We start from the raw sequence: 17,763 nt of genomic DNA, 5'->3' as shown, positions 1-17,763 counted from the left end.
TATGCTGTGCACTCCTTGTTCATGCTATTTATGCTAATAGGCTAATCTTGAACTTTATATTTATGGTAGTGGGCTAATCCCCGCTCTTGTGTGCACTCTTTACTTATGCTAATTTTGCTAATGAGCGAGTTATATACTGTATGTAGTATAGCACTGATGCACTTTTTTTTTTTAGCACTAGAACACTTTATCCCGTTTTCCACTTGTGGTTAAATTGCCTATAGTAGGTTATAAAATTAAACAGGGTTTTTTTCTGTCATTTTTTCTTGTGGTTTAGTAAGATTTTTTACTGATTGTCTACATCTGTTAAGGTGCAGTTGTTGTTACTTATGCCCATATATGCCTGCATTAGCAGTGATGCTGTTTTTTAATTCTTTTGTAATACAATTTATTTGGTTTTGCAAAAACTCTGTATCCCTAGTTCCTGCATAATTGTCTCGACAAAGCGAATTCGGTGTATTATGTTGAATTTTGAGTTGTGCTATAAATTTTGGTTCCTATGATTGGGGAATTTTTTTGTGTTTAACGTCATACAACTTGTGTGTATGTAGTCACCTGGCCAGGAGTGCTAGTAAATTAATGATGTACAAAACACAGCATCATGAATTCACAAGTACACCTGGGTAGGTGACTATTGTGTTGGAGTGTATAAAAAAAAAAAAGAGTGCACTCAGAACCGGTATCCAAACAAGTTTTTTATTAACATACACACTTTGTTACACCAATTGATCTTGCCATTCCACACGTCCTACATCAGAGATAAAGTAGGCTGCAAATTGGTCCCTCATTTGGTCAACTTCAACTGATGACCTGAGAGGGTGCTGAGTGAATTCAGGCAGTGGGATTGCAGCTGGTTCTTCGAGTTCAAAGTTAGGGTGCTCTTTAGCCATAACAAAATTATGAAGAACCACACAGGCCTTCACCACCTCATCCACTGTTTCCAGCTTTAGATTAATGGCTGTGCTCATAATGCACCATCTGGAGACAATACCAAAAGCGCACTCTAGTTTTTCGGGCCCTGGTCAGTTTGTAATTAAAGATTTTTTTTTAGTGTGGTCCAAGTCACGACTGGCGTAGGGTTTCAGCAGGTTTTGGCACATTTGGAATGCCTCATCCCCAACCATTACAAATGGCTGTGGCAGACCTTTGGTGTGGGGAAGTGGCCGTGGCATGGGGAAATTAAAATGGTTGCCAATCTACGGCCCATGTCAGAGTTCTTAAAAGCCTGAGTCATTCCCCCGGCCAAATGCCCCACCGCAACAAACAGACAGTCTGCATCCGCAATGGCCATGAGTACTGTTGAAAAGTACTTTCTATATAGTACTCAGAGCCTGTTCTTTTGGGTTTTATTATCCGGATGTTTCCCATCCACAGCTCCCAAACAGTTGGGGAAATTGCAGACTGTCCAGAATCTTTCAGCGATTTCCATCCACTTTTCCGCAGTGGGCAGGGGCATAAATTCTGGACAGAGAACATCCCACAAAGGTGTCTGCAACTATTCCCAACAAGGTGGATATTCCAATCCGGTACTGGAAGTGGAGTGAAGATAGGCTCTCTCCAGTACCAGGAATCTGCGAAACAGAGAAAGAACAAAAATTAATATTTACACTGTGTTCCAAATTATTATGCAAAAAATATTTCCTCATATGTTCTCTAAATTCACCTATATGAATTGCAGTCATTGTTATTTTCCAGTCATCTACTATTCTAGTATAATTGCAATGTTTCTGAACAAACAGCCTATGAAACCAGTATATTTTTAAAAATAATAAACACTCAAAATGCATGTTCCAATTATGCACAGCCGATTTTTCAACTTTTTTATTTTTATTTTGAACAAAAAAATGGTCAATTGTGAAATTATCGCATTATCAGCTTATTACAAAATGAAATCAAACAGTTTTCAAGTCAAAACTTTATTCTCGGTGATGTTACATTTGCACATAGGACCCCTTGTTCGAAAGAAGCTTCTGAAACTCTCTCGTCCATTGAATGTCAGTTTTTGGATGGTTTGTGCTTCAATTGTTTTGCCTGTGGACAGAATACCCTCCCAGAGCTGTTGCTTAGATGTGAACTGCCTCCCGCCATCATAGACACTCTTTTTGATGATTCTCCAGAGGTTCTCAATGGGGTTGAGGGCAGGGGAAGATGGTGGCCACACCATAAGTTTGTCCTCTTTTATGCCCATAGCAGCCAGAGATGCAGATGTGTTATTTGCAGCATGAGACGGTGCATTATCATGCATGAAAATGATCTTGCTGCCGAAAGCTCGGTTCTTCCTCTTGAACCATGGCAGGAAGTGCTGCTTTAGAAACCCCACATAGATTATGGAGTTCATCTTTACCCCTTCAGGGATCCTAAAGGGGCCGACAATCTCTCTCCCCATGATTCCAGCCCAAAACATTACTCCACCTCCTCCTTGTTGGCGCCTTAGCCGTGTTTTCATGGGGTGTCCATCAACCAGCTATCCTCCACTCCATCCATCTGGAACATCGAGCGTTGCACAGCACTCATCGGTGAACAAAACAGTTTGGAAGTCAGTCTTCATGTATCGTTTGGCCCACTAGAGCCGTTTCTGCTTGTGTGCAGTGGATAGAGGTGGTCGACAGGATGGCTTACGCACAGCTGCAAACCTCTGAAGGACCCTGCATCTTGTTGTTCAAGGGATGTTGGAGGCACCAGCAGCTTCAAAAACTTGTCTGCTGCTATGACAAGGCATTTTTGCAGCTGCTCTTTTAACCTGACGCAATTGCCTGTTGGAAAGAGTCCTCAATTTTTCCTTATCAGCAGGCACACGTGTGTGCTGGGAATAAGCTACATACTTCTTGATTGTGAGATGATCACGATGAAGTGTCTTGGCAATGTTGATTGTAGTCATGCCTTGACCTAAATACTCCACAATTTGTTGCTTCTCAGCAGCCGACACATCCTTTTTCTTTCCCATTTTGGCAAAAAATGTAGGCTTGCTTAATAATGTGGAACAGCCTTCTTAAGTAGCCTTTCCTTTATTTGGACACACCTGCCAAACTAATTTCCACAGGCATCTGCAATTGCTTTCAGTGATATAAAGAGCCCTGACACACATCGCCATCAATGAGTTTAATTGACAAACAAAAAAATTCTAACCTTATCACTCCTAAACTCTTTTTGCATAATAATTTGGAACACAGTTTAGGTCTAGGCTTTTTAAAACAATAACATAAAAAAGCATTAGTACCTGGCATAACAATAATTCAGCAGGCTTTTGTTTAATACATGGCAGAACAAAAACAATTATGCAGGCATTGGTTTGTAAATATTACGTACCGTAATGTTACCAGGAGCCGTTCCTCAGGAAGAATCGTACGACGGAGCTGTGTGTCCTGTCTCCGAATGGCTTCTTGAACACGATCAAGCAAATTCATGAAGCTTTCTTGGGACATCCGGGTATAGTCAGTAAATTTCTCTGGGTTTCGCTGGAGTTCGCTGTAGAGGGTGTGGTGCGCTCCACGGCTCTCCCGGAGTTCAATACTCGGATGTATCCACAAACGCCGCCGCTGCCGTCTTCGCTGTGTCTCTCTCTCTCCCCTTTGTTGCTGGCAAGCAAATGCAAAAGCCTGAGCCAGCGCGATGTCCAAATCCAAGTTAAAGTGAAAACTCTTCCAACGCAGATCCATGTTCACAAAGGAAAAAGCAAGCAAATCTGAAGAATTTAGCTGTAAACAGTGTCTATATAAAGAATTCCCAGGTCATGTGTCCCATTGGTGGAGTATGTTTCAAGAATTTTTCCAGGATTTTCCCCCTGTGAAATGGGACATCTAGACAACGCATCTGCATAAAAAATGCAAACGCATGCAAAAACGCATGAAATCACATACAAACGCTGCATTTTTGTCGTCATGCGCACACTGATGCGTCGAAAAAAAAAAATCGCTGCGTTTACATGCGTTTGCAAGCATTTTTTCATTGCGTTTCAAGTGCGCCCGAAACGCTGAGCAAAAAGGCGCAAATGTGAAACTAGCCTTAGCCACTCCAGTCCCAGGAATAGATAGTATATGAAAATACCGTATAAACCCCTCAGAGAACACAACTTTCAGAGATAATTTCCATATTCATACTAAATAATGGCACAGATCTCCCAGACATTATGACTGCACATAACCCTAGTCTTTATACCGATATTGCACTCATTCCCTGACAGACCGCAGCATGGCCATTAGTTAGAAGCTGCAAATGATCCTTGGAGCAGGTAAGATTTCCCTGAGTGGTACATATTGGGCCGTCTGAAGACTGAGTTTAGTCTGGACAATTTGTCTGCACTACTAATTAACAGCTGTTACATTACCAAACTAGGGCAGTCCCTATAGGAGAAAACACAAGAATTATACTGTATTGTCACATACTATCTATTCCTGACACTGGAGGGGCTTATAAACTTACACAGTATATAGTCTGAGGTCTGGGATCTGCCAATATGTGGCTAGTTTTCTGACTGTTTCGGATAACATGATTTTAGTTTTTTTTTTGTCTAGTCTCGCTTGAATATAGGTCGATATTAAATAGTCTCCTGATGAGTCATCTTTTTATTGAGGACGATGAAACCCGTAGAAATGAGAGGCTTGGAGAGTGAGTATGTATACATCACCTCACCCTATATACTGAGATGTGGGGTACATGTTTTTTCTATTAGTCACCTATTGACTAACCTTCAGGGGGTGAATTATGGGTATAGTTTTACATTTGGAATTAATCAAGTTTAGTTTTATCCTTTGTCAGCAAACATGAGGAATGACAAGAGACAACCCATTTAAGAAGATTCAATTTTGGTTAAAACTATTCCAAGACTATGAACATAAAAAGTCTTCTCCCCTATGTGACATCTCTGATGTTTATTAACAGGTGATTTCCAAGTAAAATATTTCCCACATTAAGAAAATGAAAAAGGCTTCTCCTCTGTGTGACTGCTCTGATGGCGATCAAGAAGCACTTTCTGGTTAAAATATTTCCCACATTAACATGAAAAAGGCCTCTCTGTGTGAGTTCTCTGATGCTTAACACAATCTGATTTCTTGCTAAAACATTTCCCACATTCTGAACATGAAAAAGGCTTCTCACCTGTGTGACTTCTATGGTGATTAACCAAATCTGATTTCCGGTAAAAACATTTCCCACATTCTGAACATGAAAAAGGCTTCTCCCCTGTGTGACTAATATGGTGATAAACCAACTGTGATTTCCGGTTAAAACATTTCCCACATTCTGAACATGAAAAAGGCTTCTCCCCTGTGTGACTTCTATGGTGATAAACCAATTGTGATTTCCGGTTAAAACATTTCCCACATTCTGAACAGAAATAAGGCTTCTCTCCTGTGTGGGTTCTTTGGTGTTCATCAAGATCCCTTTTCTGGCTAAAACATTTCCCACATTCTGAACAGGAAAACGGCTTCTCCCCTGTGTGAGTTCTCTGGTGCTTAACCAAATCTGATTTCTGGCTAAAGCATTTCCCACATTCTGAACAGGAAAAAAGCTTCTCACCTGTGTGAGTTCTATTGTGATTAACCAAATTTGATTTCCAGTTAAAACATTTCCCACATTCTGAACAGGAAAAAGGCTTCAACCCCGTGTGACTGCTCTGATGTCTAACAAGAATCGCTTTGCGGCTAAAACATTTTCCACATTCTGAACAGGAAAAAGGCTTCTCCCCTGTGTGAATTTTTCGGTGCCTAACCAATTGTGATTTATCGATAAAACATTTCCCACATTCAGAACATGAAAAAGGCTTCTCCCCTGTGTGAGATCTCTGGTGAATAACAAGACCCCTTTTCTGGTTAAAACATTTCCCACATTCTGAACATGAAAAAGGCTTCTCCCCTGTGTGAGTTCTTTGGTGTTTAACAAGATTCCCTTTATGGTTAAAACATTTCCCACATTCTGAACAGGAAAATGACTTCTTTGCTTTAAGAGCAGTTTGTTTTTTAATGCCTCTTTTGTGACTTTGATTTTCCTTAGGAGTCAGTAATGAAACAGAAGATGGGACCTGTTTCATAGGATCAGATAACAGATCTTTGCTGTGAATGGATGATGATATATCTGGAATAATAGCAATCACTTCGGTTGTATCTTGTAGGATCTCAAGATCATCAGATTTAAAAATTGAAGATGTCAGCAGTCCCTCTGATCTCCTGGTACAGTCATCTGCTAAGATAAAAAAAAAATTAATAAAATATCCTTGAGTTTTCTATTTTTGAACATTTCTACTTAAAGTGTCCTTAAAAATGGCAAGCTATGTAAAAAACTTTATTTACCAAGACAATGACAGTTCACAGTCTAATAGAAAACCTTGTTGGATGAGCCAGTAGTGTGTGGTCAACTGTTTGCTCATTCTGCCTCCCAAATATTGAATAAAAAGAAACCAATCAATGTTATGTAGGCGAAAATAATACCAATTCTCATCTCACAAAAAATAAGTCCCCACTCAGGTCCATCATCTGTCAATGGAAAAACAGATAAGGCAGGTTAGAGTTAATGCTATAGTTAGGGTGAGTGTTTGGGCTAAAGTTAGGGTTAGTTATGCTAAAGTTAGGGTTACTGTTAGGCTAAAGTAATGGTTAGGGTTTATTCTAAACTTGTGATTAGGCTAAAGAATTAGGCTTTTCTCAATTGTCTCCCCAATAATTTGGTCACGTCAGAGTTTTCTATTTCTGTAAAAAAAAAAAAAAACAAATAAAATGGCCGGTCAGTATTATAGCGCAGAGGAGGCTTATGCACTTTTATGTTCTGACAGCGAAGAAAGTGCAGTGTCAGATGGAGATGAGGATTTCGAGGGCTTTAGTAGCAGCGACAGTGATAGCTCAGAAATGAGCAGTGATTCTGGTCCATCCTCACACACAAGGACCAGTACAACAAGAAGGACAAATAGCGCTTCTGGAGAAATGTCTCCAACTCAGGGAACAATGCCCAGTACTAGCGCTGTCCCTAGTGCTCGTGAATTGGCGCACACCAATGTCCAAGGGGCTTTGCCTCTTGATGTAGCATTTCCCAGATGGGAGGCTTCGGATTCGGCTACTCCATTCATCCCTAATTTTAAAGCCATTCCTGGTATAAATGTGGAGGTGGAACATTTTGGACCAATTAATTTTTTAAATTTGTTTCTGACAGATATCTTGCTAGAGCATGTTGTCCTACAAACAAATTTATATGGGTCCCAATTCATCAGCCAGAATCCACGATCTTATTATGCTAGGCCAAATTTATGGACACCAACAAATGTCCTAGAAGTGAAAACATTTTTAAGACTTACATTCGCTATGGGGCTTGTTAAAAAAATGAGCATTCGGTCCTATTGGTCAAACTGCCCTGTTTAAGCCACCACTATGTTTTCTGCCATTCTTCCTAGGACCCGTTATGAGATGCTCATGAGATTTTGGCATTTTAATGACAATAGTCAATGCCTGCCCAGAAATGTCCCAGAACATGACAGGCTATTCAAAATCAGACCCATCATCGAAGACTTGACAGAAAAGTTCTTAAAGCTCTACACCCCAACAGAAAACATTTCCATTGATGAGTCCCTTGTGACTGCACCTCAAGCAATTTATTCCTTCTAAGAGGGCAAGATTCAGAATAAAGCTCTATAAAATGTGCGAGAGTTCAACCGGATACACATCAGCTTTTCACATTTATGAGGGGAAAGATAGACAACTAAACCCACCAGGAGGCCCTACTTATCTGGGGACATCTGGAAAAATCGTTTGGGAGCTGATAACTTCATTTTTACAAGAAGGCTATAATCTGTATGTTGACAACTACTACACCAGCATATCTTTATTTAAAAGTCTGGTTGAACATAACATAGGGGCTTGTGGGACCATTCGCAAAAACCGTCAGGGGTTTCCACAATCACTGGTCAACAAAAAGTTCTGAAAGGGGCCGTCATGGGCTTTACGCAATGGAGAGCTGCTTGCCCTTAAGTATAAGGATAAAAAAGATATTTTTATCCTGCGCTCGATCCACACAGATGCCACAAGGGCCACTGCAGACCAACAGGGATCCACTACTCCAAAACCTGTGCCCATCATTGCCAGCCTTATGCCTCCATGACTGCTTTACAATCTTCCACACAGAACCACGTTTTTCAACTGTTTTGACATTCAAGCATTTGGATTATTCAGTGACAGACACATTTGAGTAGAGCTGACTTAATTTCCGGGGGTAGGTGGGGGGAGGTCTCCAGAGACACAAGCTGGGCACAATATATTGGGCACTACAATGAAATTTTTGCAATTTTTGCTCTGAAACTTCTACTACGTGTTTCTGGAAATCATCCATGTAGTGAAAATGGTCACTATATCCATAGATGAATTCCCAGAGGGGTGTCATTTCCAAAATGGGGTCACTTCAGGGGGGATTCTGTTGTTCTGGCACTTAGCGGCTCTCCAAAGTGCCATAACAGCAGAATTCCCCCTGAAGTGACCCCATTTTGGAAATGACACCCCTCTGCGAATTCATCTATGGGTGTAGTGACTATTTACCTATCTACCTATTTTCCAATGTAATATCTGGGGTTAAAACAACATTTTAGTCGTAAAAATGTACCATATTATTCGGACTATCAGACGCACTTTTTCCCAAATATTTTTTGGGAGAAATGGGGGTGCGCCTTATAGTAGGAATATACTTACAAATGCTGCAGTGGTGCTCTGTGCTGCATGGAGGGCTCCGCCGGCATTTTGTCAAAGCCCAGAGGGCCCTGCAGCTCCATTGCTGCGATGTGGTGGTCTCCATAAAAATGGCCGCTGTGGGCGACTCATGCTCAGATTCAGATCTCGTCCCGAGATCTGAATCTGAGCATGCACCTCCCCCAGCTACCATTCTCCAAGAGGCCACCGCATCGCAGCAGTGGAGCTGCAGGGGCCTCCAACTTTGACAAAATGGCGGCGGAGCCCTCCGCACAGCATTGAGTGCCGCTGCTCCAGCATAGAGTGCTGCTGCCGCCCCAGCACAAAGCACCGCTGCCGCACCAGCCTGGGATGGGATTTTCCGGAGCCACCGCACCAGCCTGGACCACCGAACAACCTATGTGACCACTCTTGCACCTGTGCTGATCCCTGGTAAGCTGAATTCGGACTGGAAGACGGACCCCCATTTGGCACTTTTTTCCCCCTATTTTCCTTTTGAAAAGTTGGGGTGCATCTTATGGTCCAAAAAATACAGTAATAATTTTTTCTTCACTGCCCAATGGTATAATTTTCTATGGAACAGCTGTGGTGTCAGTATGCTCACTGCACCACTAGAATTCATTCAGGGAAGTATTTGGTAAAATGCAGTCACTTTTGGGGGCTTATGCTGTTCTGGCGCCTCAGGGGCTCTGACAATGTGACATGTCACCCACAAACAATTCCAGCAAAATCTGCTCTCCAATACGGCGCTCCTTCCTTTCCAAGCTCTGCCATGCGCCCAAACAGTGGTTTCCCTTTTTATTTCCACTGCTCTACATTATGAACTTCTGTGAAGCACCTGTGGGTTCAAAATGCTCAATACACATCTGGATAAGATCTCTAAGGGGTCTAGTTTCCAAATTGGGGTCACTTGTTGGGAGTTTCCACTGTTTAGGCACATCAGGGGCTCTGCAAATGCGACATGGCAACCGCTAATTATTCCAGCATATTTTACATTACAAAAAATGAGAATTTGCAAAACAAAATGTATCGTCCATTTTCTCCTGATACCCCTGCGAAAGTAAAAAAAAAAATTAGGTGTAAAGGAAAATTTTTGTGAAAGAAAAGTAAATGATTATTTTTTCCTTCCACTTCCATTCATTCCTGTGAAGCACCTGAAGGGTTAATAAACTTCTTGAATGTGGTTTTGAGCACCTGGAGGGGTGCAGTTTTTAGAATGGTGTCACTTTTGGGTATTTTCTATCATATAGACCCCTCAAAGTGACTTCAAATGTGATGTGGTCAGTAAAAATAAAATGGTGTTGTGAAAATGAGAAATTGCTGATCAACTTTTAACCCTTATAACTTCCTAACAAAAAAAATTGATATAGTTGATATAGAGGCTACTGTGCAGGCGCCGCCATCACCGGTGACATTTTAATGGATGTAATTTTTTTCTAAGCCTCCCAATAGCCACAATATTATAGTCATTATCACCAATAATATCAATGCTATTATATGCATTATGTAATAATGGGGGCAGGTCAGTGAGGGATCAGCGACCTGTCATGAGCCAATACAGAGGAATATGTAATCAGAGCACCACATAAAGCCCCGCCCACAGCCCCGCCCCAGAGCACGAGAATCTCATTAACTGAAAACTACAAATACAGATTACACAACAGTAAACCAGAGTTGCCCTCATTTATGGTGGATCATTGGAGCTACTATGGATCCTGAGCAGAAGATCAGAGAAAATAATATTGCTCCCCATTTCAGGAGAGATTGTGCAGTAATCTGAATTCCTTAGGATCAAAAACAATGTAATTGGTTGTAAGTTCTATAGAAAAGGGATTTCACTGCCCAAAGTTATTTGAACAGTTTAGGGTGGAGGAGAATGTTTTGGTCTAGAGGCAAAATGGTGATCATGGTAATACGGCCGGACTACACCACCGATAAAGCAGCCACAGCCGGTGACTGAGAGGAATCTGTGACTTCTCTGCATTCAGTGGTTACTACTCACCTGGGTAGTCATATGTGGGAATCTCCTCTTTACACCGCTCATCATCTCTCACATATGTCTCTGTAGTATTAATATGGGTCAGATCTTCACCCTGAAACAAATATTGTAAAAGTCACCGACAGATGGAGAAGTCCCATCTATGATCAGCTCTAATCCTGCCATCTCCACCGCTCTCATTACACAAGTATAAAACATATAATACTGGTGGATAAAACAAGACTGAGCACAAGACCTTCACAGCCGTCTACACATCATAGGGGGGATCGCCTGACACCTTCTCTCCATCTACCTGATGATCCTGAGGAGCACTGGGATCTTCTTGCTTACAGTCCTGTGGAAGAAGAGGACGGGGACATCTCTCTGGTGTTGTCCTCTTAGTGGATAGATCTGGAGGAACCACATACAGGGACTGAATTCATTCTCTACATACAGATAATTATAGGCCGTGTGTATTTAGTCCTATTACCTGGAGATGTGAGGGGCTGGGGAACCTCCATTATGACGTCCTTGTACAGATCTCTGTGTCCTTCTAAATACTCCCACTCCTCCATGGAGAAATAGACAGCGACATCCTGACACCTTATAGGAACCTGACACATACAATGATACAGTCATCCCCCCGATCCCTTCATAGTGTTACTGTATAATGTCCCAGCATTCCCAGCAGTGTCACCTCTCCAGTCAGCAGCTCAATCATCTTGTAGGTGACTTCTAGGATCTTCTGGTCATTGATGTCCTCATGGATCAGGGGGTGAGGTGGAGGCCCCGTGATCGGGCTCAGGGGTCTTCCACATCCCTGAGACATAGGGTCCTGACAGCGATCACTAGAGGTCTTCTTTACCACTGTGTAATCCTGGTTATGGAGAGACACATTAATAAATCTCACTACAGACATTTCCAGAGTCCTCACCTCTCCAGTTCTGTCCATCTGTTATTCCCATAGATAAGAATGATGGAATGTGACGTCATCAGAATCTCTCACCTCTCCAGTGAGACGGAAGAGGATCTCTAGGGTGAGGTGTAATATCCTCTCCGCCATCTTGTCTCTGTCCATATCCATCCTTGATGGGTAAATCAGGAAAATTCTCTTCTGTAGAAGATCTTCACTGAGAGGATCCGATATTGTAGAGACCTGAATGAGAAGATGATCCGATGTAACATCATAAGAATCCTGTGTAATAATACAATTACTGGAGATAATAAGGGAAACATATGAGATTTATTATCTTACAGGGTTTAGTTTTCTCCCCTGACATCTACTAATAAAACCTATATATTTAGGCCACAGACAACAAGCAGTTTCCTCCTCGGAGTCGGCAGCTGAACACGTTCCTCATAGACTCATCTTCCATAACGCTAATTCTCGTCTCATTACCGACACTGGAATCGGCATTAGCAATACTGCAGGAGATATTCATTACACGCGACAGGAGAAATAACTCCTTCATGATGAGAACGACATCTTCATCTCCTACTGCGGCTCTAGAGACAGATTTGGCCAGAGTCGGTCACTGACTCCATCCCCACCGGCCGTCTATATGAAGGTTTCCTGTCTTCCCCGCACTGGAATCTTCTATCACGTTAGATCTCAGCTCTGAGTCACACACAGTTTGAGACTTTTAGAAAAGTTTTTTTTAGTTTCGACAAACACAACGGACAGAAATGATCTGATCCCAAAGTCTCCATGTACAGTGATTTATGGGGTTTATTTCTGGCCTTAGGCTTTCCTATATTACAAGAAAAACTCCAGAAAAAGTCGATATTAAAATGTTTCTAAAGAAAATTGGCGCCAACAATTCTTGTAAAAATAAAAAATAAACAAAAGCAAAAAAGCAGAAGACACCAGGGCTGTGGAGTCGGAGTCGTGGAGTCGGAGTTAGTTTTGGTTGGAGTCGGAGTCGGTAGAAATGTACCGACTCCAGCTTTAAAAAAAATGTATTAATATTTCATAATTGAACTTTCATATGAATTTTATAAATGTTACTCAAATATATATGTTCTATCAAACTATGAACAACAGTGATAAGCAGTTCTGCTGGAGATAGAGACATTTCTTACTTCTTGTGTGTCACTGTTCTCCACTGCCCTTATCTAATCTTATACTTGGTTAACCTCATGCTGCCCCAACCCCCCTACTTACAATGTATGAAACTGAAAGTGAAAATGTGTTGCAAATTCTTAGTAGTAAAGCTCCTCCTCTAGACTAGATCATACTAGGTGTGCGTCTTCCAAGCATCTCACAGCTGCCTGCTACTCAGAAGAGGAAGACTGTAAGAAGTATTATCCTTTCAACAAACTTTGCATCAGTTAACTGTGAGTACATGAGGAATAATAACAGTATTACTGACCACTATATCAGTTGTACGACCTGGCAATAATTTTGTACAATTGTTTTTAGGAAAAACAATTGTCATTTGGATTGTGAATGCAGAATTAAAAACCTGAGAATGTCAAAGAAGCATCACATTAAATCAGCTGTATTTGAACATTTCACCATCACTCAAGATAGAAAACATTATGTCTGTCAGTGTATGACAAATGATCCAGACGAAAACAAATGCTGTGAAGCCAAGATGAGTGCATATTCAGGCAAAGCTAAAAATGCTCCTACCAGAGCTTCTAATCTAAAAAGACATTTACAGCGCTTTCATCCAGAAGTACTGAAAGCAGTGGATGAGAAAGACTGCATCCAAACCAATGCACCAGTGCCCAGCTCTTCCAGCCAAACAAAGGAGCAGAGAACTTTACAGCCATCAGTTGCAAGATATTTTGTCAGTGACAAAGTTACTGTGACAATGACAGTAGATACATTTAAAAAACAGATCATAGAGCTTGTTGTAAAGGATAGTGTGCCTATTTCATTATTTTCACGACCAGCTTTTATTTGTCTGAATGGGGAAATGGCCCGCAAGCTTGGTGTTTCTCTGGAGAGAGAGACTATTAGAAAATTAGTAATCGAAGAAGCTTTTAAACAAAAGGAAGAACTTAAAAAAACTCTCAAGGGACGCTTTCTGTTTCTTAAAATGGATGCCTGCACATGTCACAGAGTGAACTATTTTGCCATCAATGTCCGATTTGTTTGTGACAAAAATGAAATAGTTACCAAGACATTGGCAGTAAAAGACACCAAAGCTCATCACACCAGTGAGTTTCTCCAGGTCTTGGTGGAAAAGGTTCTGCAAGACTATGAACTTAAAAAAGAGCAAGTTCTTTCTGTCGTAACTGACAATGCTTCAAATATGATAAGTACTATTAAGCTAATGAATGAGAGTAATGATGGTGACCAGCAGCTAGAAGAACATTCTGGGTCCACAGACACAGAAATGTTTGAAATAGAGGAACACAGTATTGTAACTGAGGAGCAAACTGAAGTTGCTTCAGATGAACAGCAACATGATAGTTTAGATGATCTTGTTGAAACTGTGTCAATATGTTCTTTCATTCATCACATGCGCTGTGTTGTGCATACGCTACAGCTGGCTATAAGAGACAGTCTGCAAGAAGGACATGCTGCTGCACTGATTGGCAAGGTGACAAAATTGGCTACTGTTGCCAGAACCCCTAAAGTTGACTCAATTTTGAAGAGACGTGCTGGAAAAGGGGCAATTATTGATCAAGCCACACGATGGGGCAGTACTTACTTAATGATTCAGCGCTTGGTTGAACTGAAAACCTTTCTTGTAGACATGGCTAACCCTCAACTGACGCTAAATGTAAGTCAGTGGAATCAGGTGACTGAGCTGGAAAAATTGCTAGAGCACCCACTTACAGTGACTAAAAAATTACAAGCAGAGGACTTAACTCCAGGTATTTTCTTAAAGGAGTGGAAGAACCTGATGTTTCGCCTGTCCCAAAGAGGAGGGTTAATTGCAAGTGGCATTGCTACATCAATGAAATGGAGAGAGGAGCTACTATTACAAAATAACATTCTTTTGGCAGCTGTTTATGTAGACCCAATGCATCGGATTCTTCTAGATGATCAACAGCTAAGTAAAGGAAAAGAAGCTCTGTTTGAAATAGCAGTAAGGATGAAAGGGTTGCAGAACAGTCAGGAGGAACAAGAAGAATTTGGTCGTCCTGCCACATCTTCACCCTCATCATAAACTGATGAAGAATTTAATTTCGAAAAATATTTGGATCACAAGGACCGTGCAAAGCGTTCCCGCATAGAAGAAGAGTCATCCCCATCAAGGAACACAGCCAGTACATTTCAGCAGAATTTTTCATGTGCACTAAAAGAAATTGAGAAATTTGACCGTTCATCAAAAATAACAGTGCAACAAGCAATTCCTCTGTATCCTGACATTGTCAGAGATGTTGCCCGAGTGGTTACTGCTTTGCCACAAACACAAGTTAGTGTAGAGAGGTTGTTCTCTGCTCTCAAAATAATTAGATCAGATTTGAGGGCATCCATGAAGGAGGATCTGACAGAGGCAATACTTTTTCTGAGGACAAATTTATAGATTTCTTCTTATTAACTGCATAAAAGTGTTTATTGCATATTTACTTACAGTTTAGAAAAGTTTATAAAAGTTATTTGCTATATTCTAATTGTATTCTAATAAATGTAGTTTTTGCTCTAAGTGGTCTGATTACTTATATGATGGTGAGAAACTGAATAAGCACGATGTTTAATATTTTACAACAGTAAATTTGTTGTTATGAATTGGCCATTTATGAAGGAGTCGGAGTCGGAGCCGGATAAAATCCAGGAGTCGCAACTGTGGCTTTCCGACTCCACAGCCCTGGAAGACACAATTTATTATATTTCAACAAGTGAAATTTTTTTTTTTTTTTTACAAATTAACTCTTTTTGGCCCCATAACATAGATGTACACCGCAGGGACGGCACAAGAGCAGCTGCAACAAAAACCCTGACAGTTTAAAGGGAAGGTGCCATCAAAGCCGGATGTGGCGCTGGCGCGCTTTCCACTCGCCGGATGTGGCGCGGGCGCGCGTTCCACTCGCCGGATGTGGCGCTGGCGCGCGTTCCACTCGCCGGATGTGGCGCTGGCGCGCGTTCCACTCACCGGATGTGGCGCTGGCGCGCGTGCCACTCGCCGGATGTGGCGCTGGCGCGCGTTCCACTCGCCGGATGTGGCGCTGGCGCGCGTTCCACTCGCCGGATGTGGCGCTAGCGCGCGTTCCACTCGCCGGATGTGGCGCTGGCGCGCGTTCCACTCGCCGGATGTGGTGCTGGCGCGCGTTCCACTTGTCGGAAACACAAGGCTGTGGACCGCGCGCCATCAAGCCAACTTGGTTGCATATTCTACTTCTATGCGGTTCAAGAAACCGGAAGTTATTTTGGCGTGCGTTCTATGTACCGGAAACACTAGCTTGTGGAGCGCATGCCTCGGCCTCATTGGACCCAATTAGTAGCCCGCCTTCATTTGAGTGTCAGATTTTTTCCTTGCGGCTCACACGCCTTTATGGCACACTGGCGTGCGTTCCAACCACCTAGAAGTACCGTGGTATGTTTTTCATACTCCCCCCTTCTCTGGGGTAACATGTGTCTGTAGGGTGCTCTATTGATTGGAGACATAATGGCATGCACACCATACGTGCAATGTTACCACCAGTGGAAATTCCTAATGGGAAGTGGTAATTCATTTCTCCTCATCTATGTAAAGTTAACCCTTTTTGTCCACTCCCGTTCCTCACAACTTTAGACAGGGAGTGGGGGGATCCATTCCTCTCTAGCTCAGCACTATGGCACCTCACCTCATATCACAAGAAGTCCCCTGATGACTCAGCTTGGAAGAAACGCGTTGGGCCCTTCCAAGGGGAGTGCAGGGCTTGTTTAGCACAGGGGGAGCTGTGGACTGTCAGGGGGGAGTCTTGGGGATACACTATTGTTAGCCCTTTAGGGTCTTGTAGGGTATTTTCTTCCCCTTGTCCTGTATGGATCATCCTGGACCCAGGATCTCCTTTTCCTCCCGCACCGGCTTCATGACTTGCTGAGCTTCTGCCTTTCCTCACTTATTGCTCTGGCATATTTCGGGTGGTAACTCTATTACTGTCATCCAGATTCCAGTCATTACTGTTATATGCAGCCAGTATCTGTCAGTCGTTGTTTGCAGGGTTCTGTGGGATTCTCCCAGATCCATAACGTGAGATTCTGGGACTTGCTGATTGCAGTTCAGCCATTGCAAGTGGGAATCATTCCTCCTGATCGGGCTGTGCTCCTCACGCCCCTTTATTTGTGACTTCACCCAAACATTTATATTCATTCACTCTGGGGGACACAAAATTGTTCATATTCTACTATCTTACTAAAGGGTATGTTTTATCTCCAGTCCACCACACGCCAGCGCTAGCTCCGCTCCCGTCCACCACAAGCCGGCTCCGACTCCGCTCCCGTACACCACAAGCCGGCTCCAGCTCTGCTCCCGTCCACCACACGCCAGCTCCGGCTCCGCTCCCGTCCACCACACACCAGCTCCGGCTCCGCTCCCGTCCACCACGCGCCAGCTCCGCCTCTGCTCCCGTCCACCACGCGCCAGCTCCGCCTCTGCTCCCGTCCACCACACGCCAGCTCCGCCTCTGCTCCCGTCCACCACGCGCCAGCTCCGCCTCTGCTCCCGTCCACCACGCGCCAGCTCCGCCTCTGCTCCCGTCCACCACGCGCCAGCTCCGCCTCTGCTCCCGTCCACCACGCGCCAGCTCCGCCTCTGCTCCCGTCCACCACACGCCAGCTCCGGCTCTGCTCCCGTCCACCACACGCCAGCTCCGGCTCTGCTCCCGTCCACCACGCGCCAGTTCCGCCTCTGCTCCCGTCCACCACGCGCCAGCTCCGCCTCTGCTCCCGTCCACCACGCGCCAGCTCCGCCTCTGCTCCCGTCCACCACGCGCCAGCTCCGCCTCTGCTCCCGTCCACCACGCGCCAGCTCCGCCTCTGCTCCCGTCCACCACACGCCAGTTCCGCCTCTGCTCCCGTCCACCACGCGCCAGCTCCGCCTCTGCTCCCGTCCACCACACGCCAGCTCCGGCTCTGCTCCCGTCCACCACACGCCAGCTCCGCCTCTGCTCCCGTCCACCACACGCCAGCTCCGCCTCTGCTCCCGTCCACCACGCGCCAGCTCCGCCTCTGCTCCCGTCCACCAC

At 43.5% G+C, this 17,763-nt stretch overlaps 1 protein-coding gene across 1 annotated transcript; it reads right to left on the bottom strand.

Annotated features, from left to right (window-relative positions):
* Window positions 1-4,853: 4,853 nt before the first annotated feature.
* Window positions 4,854-17,438, bottom strand: LOC141077558 (uncharacterized). The gene is made up of 7 exons (XM_073564560.1): window positions 16,933-17,438; window positions 11,642-11,791; window positions 11,333-11,512; window positions 11,126-11,249; window positions 10,949-11,046; window positions 10,660-10,750; window positions 4,854-6,177 (listed from the first exon to the last, which is right to left on the bottom strand). The coding sequence occupies exons 2-7, from the start codon at window positions 11,717-11,719 to the stop codon at window positions 4,991-4,993; spliced, it is 1,758 nt and encodes a 585-aa protein (XP_073420661.1). The 5' UTR covers window positions 11,720-11,791; window positions 16,933-17,438; the 3' UTR covers window positions 4,854-4,990.
* Window positions 17,439-17,763: the final 325 nt, after the last annotated feature.

The sequence above is a fragment of the Dendrobates tinctorius genome, unplaced genomic scaffold (genome assembly GCF_039654945.1).
Source record: "Dendrobates tinctorius isolate UK_male_01 unplaced genomic scaffold, ASM3965494v1 ptg000456l, whole genome shotgun sequence".
NCBI classification, from domain to species: domain Eukaryota; kingdom Metazoa; phylum Chordata; class Amphibia; order Anura; family Dendrobatidae; genus Dendrobates; species Dendrobates tinctorius.
Note: the sequence above shows the minus strand (reverse complement) of the source record. Positions and strands in the feature narration are given on the sequence as shown.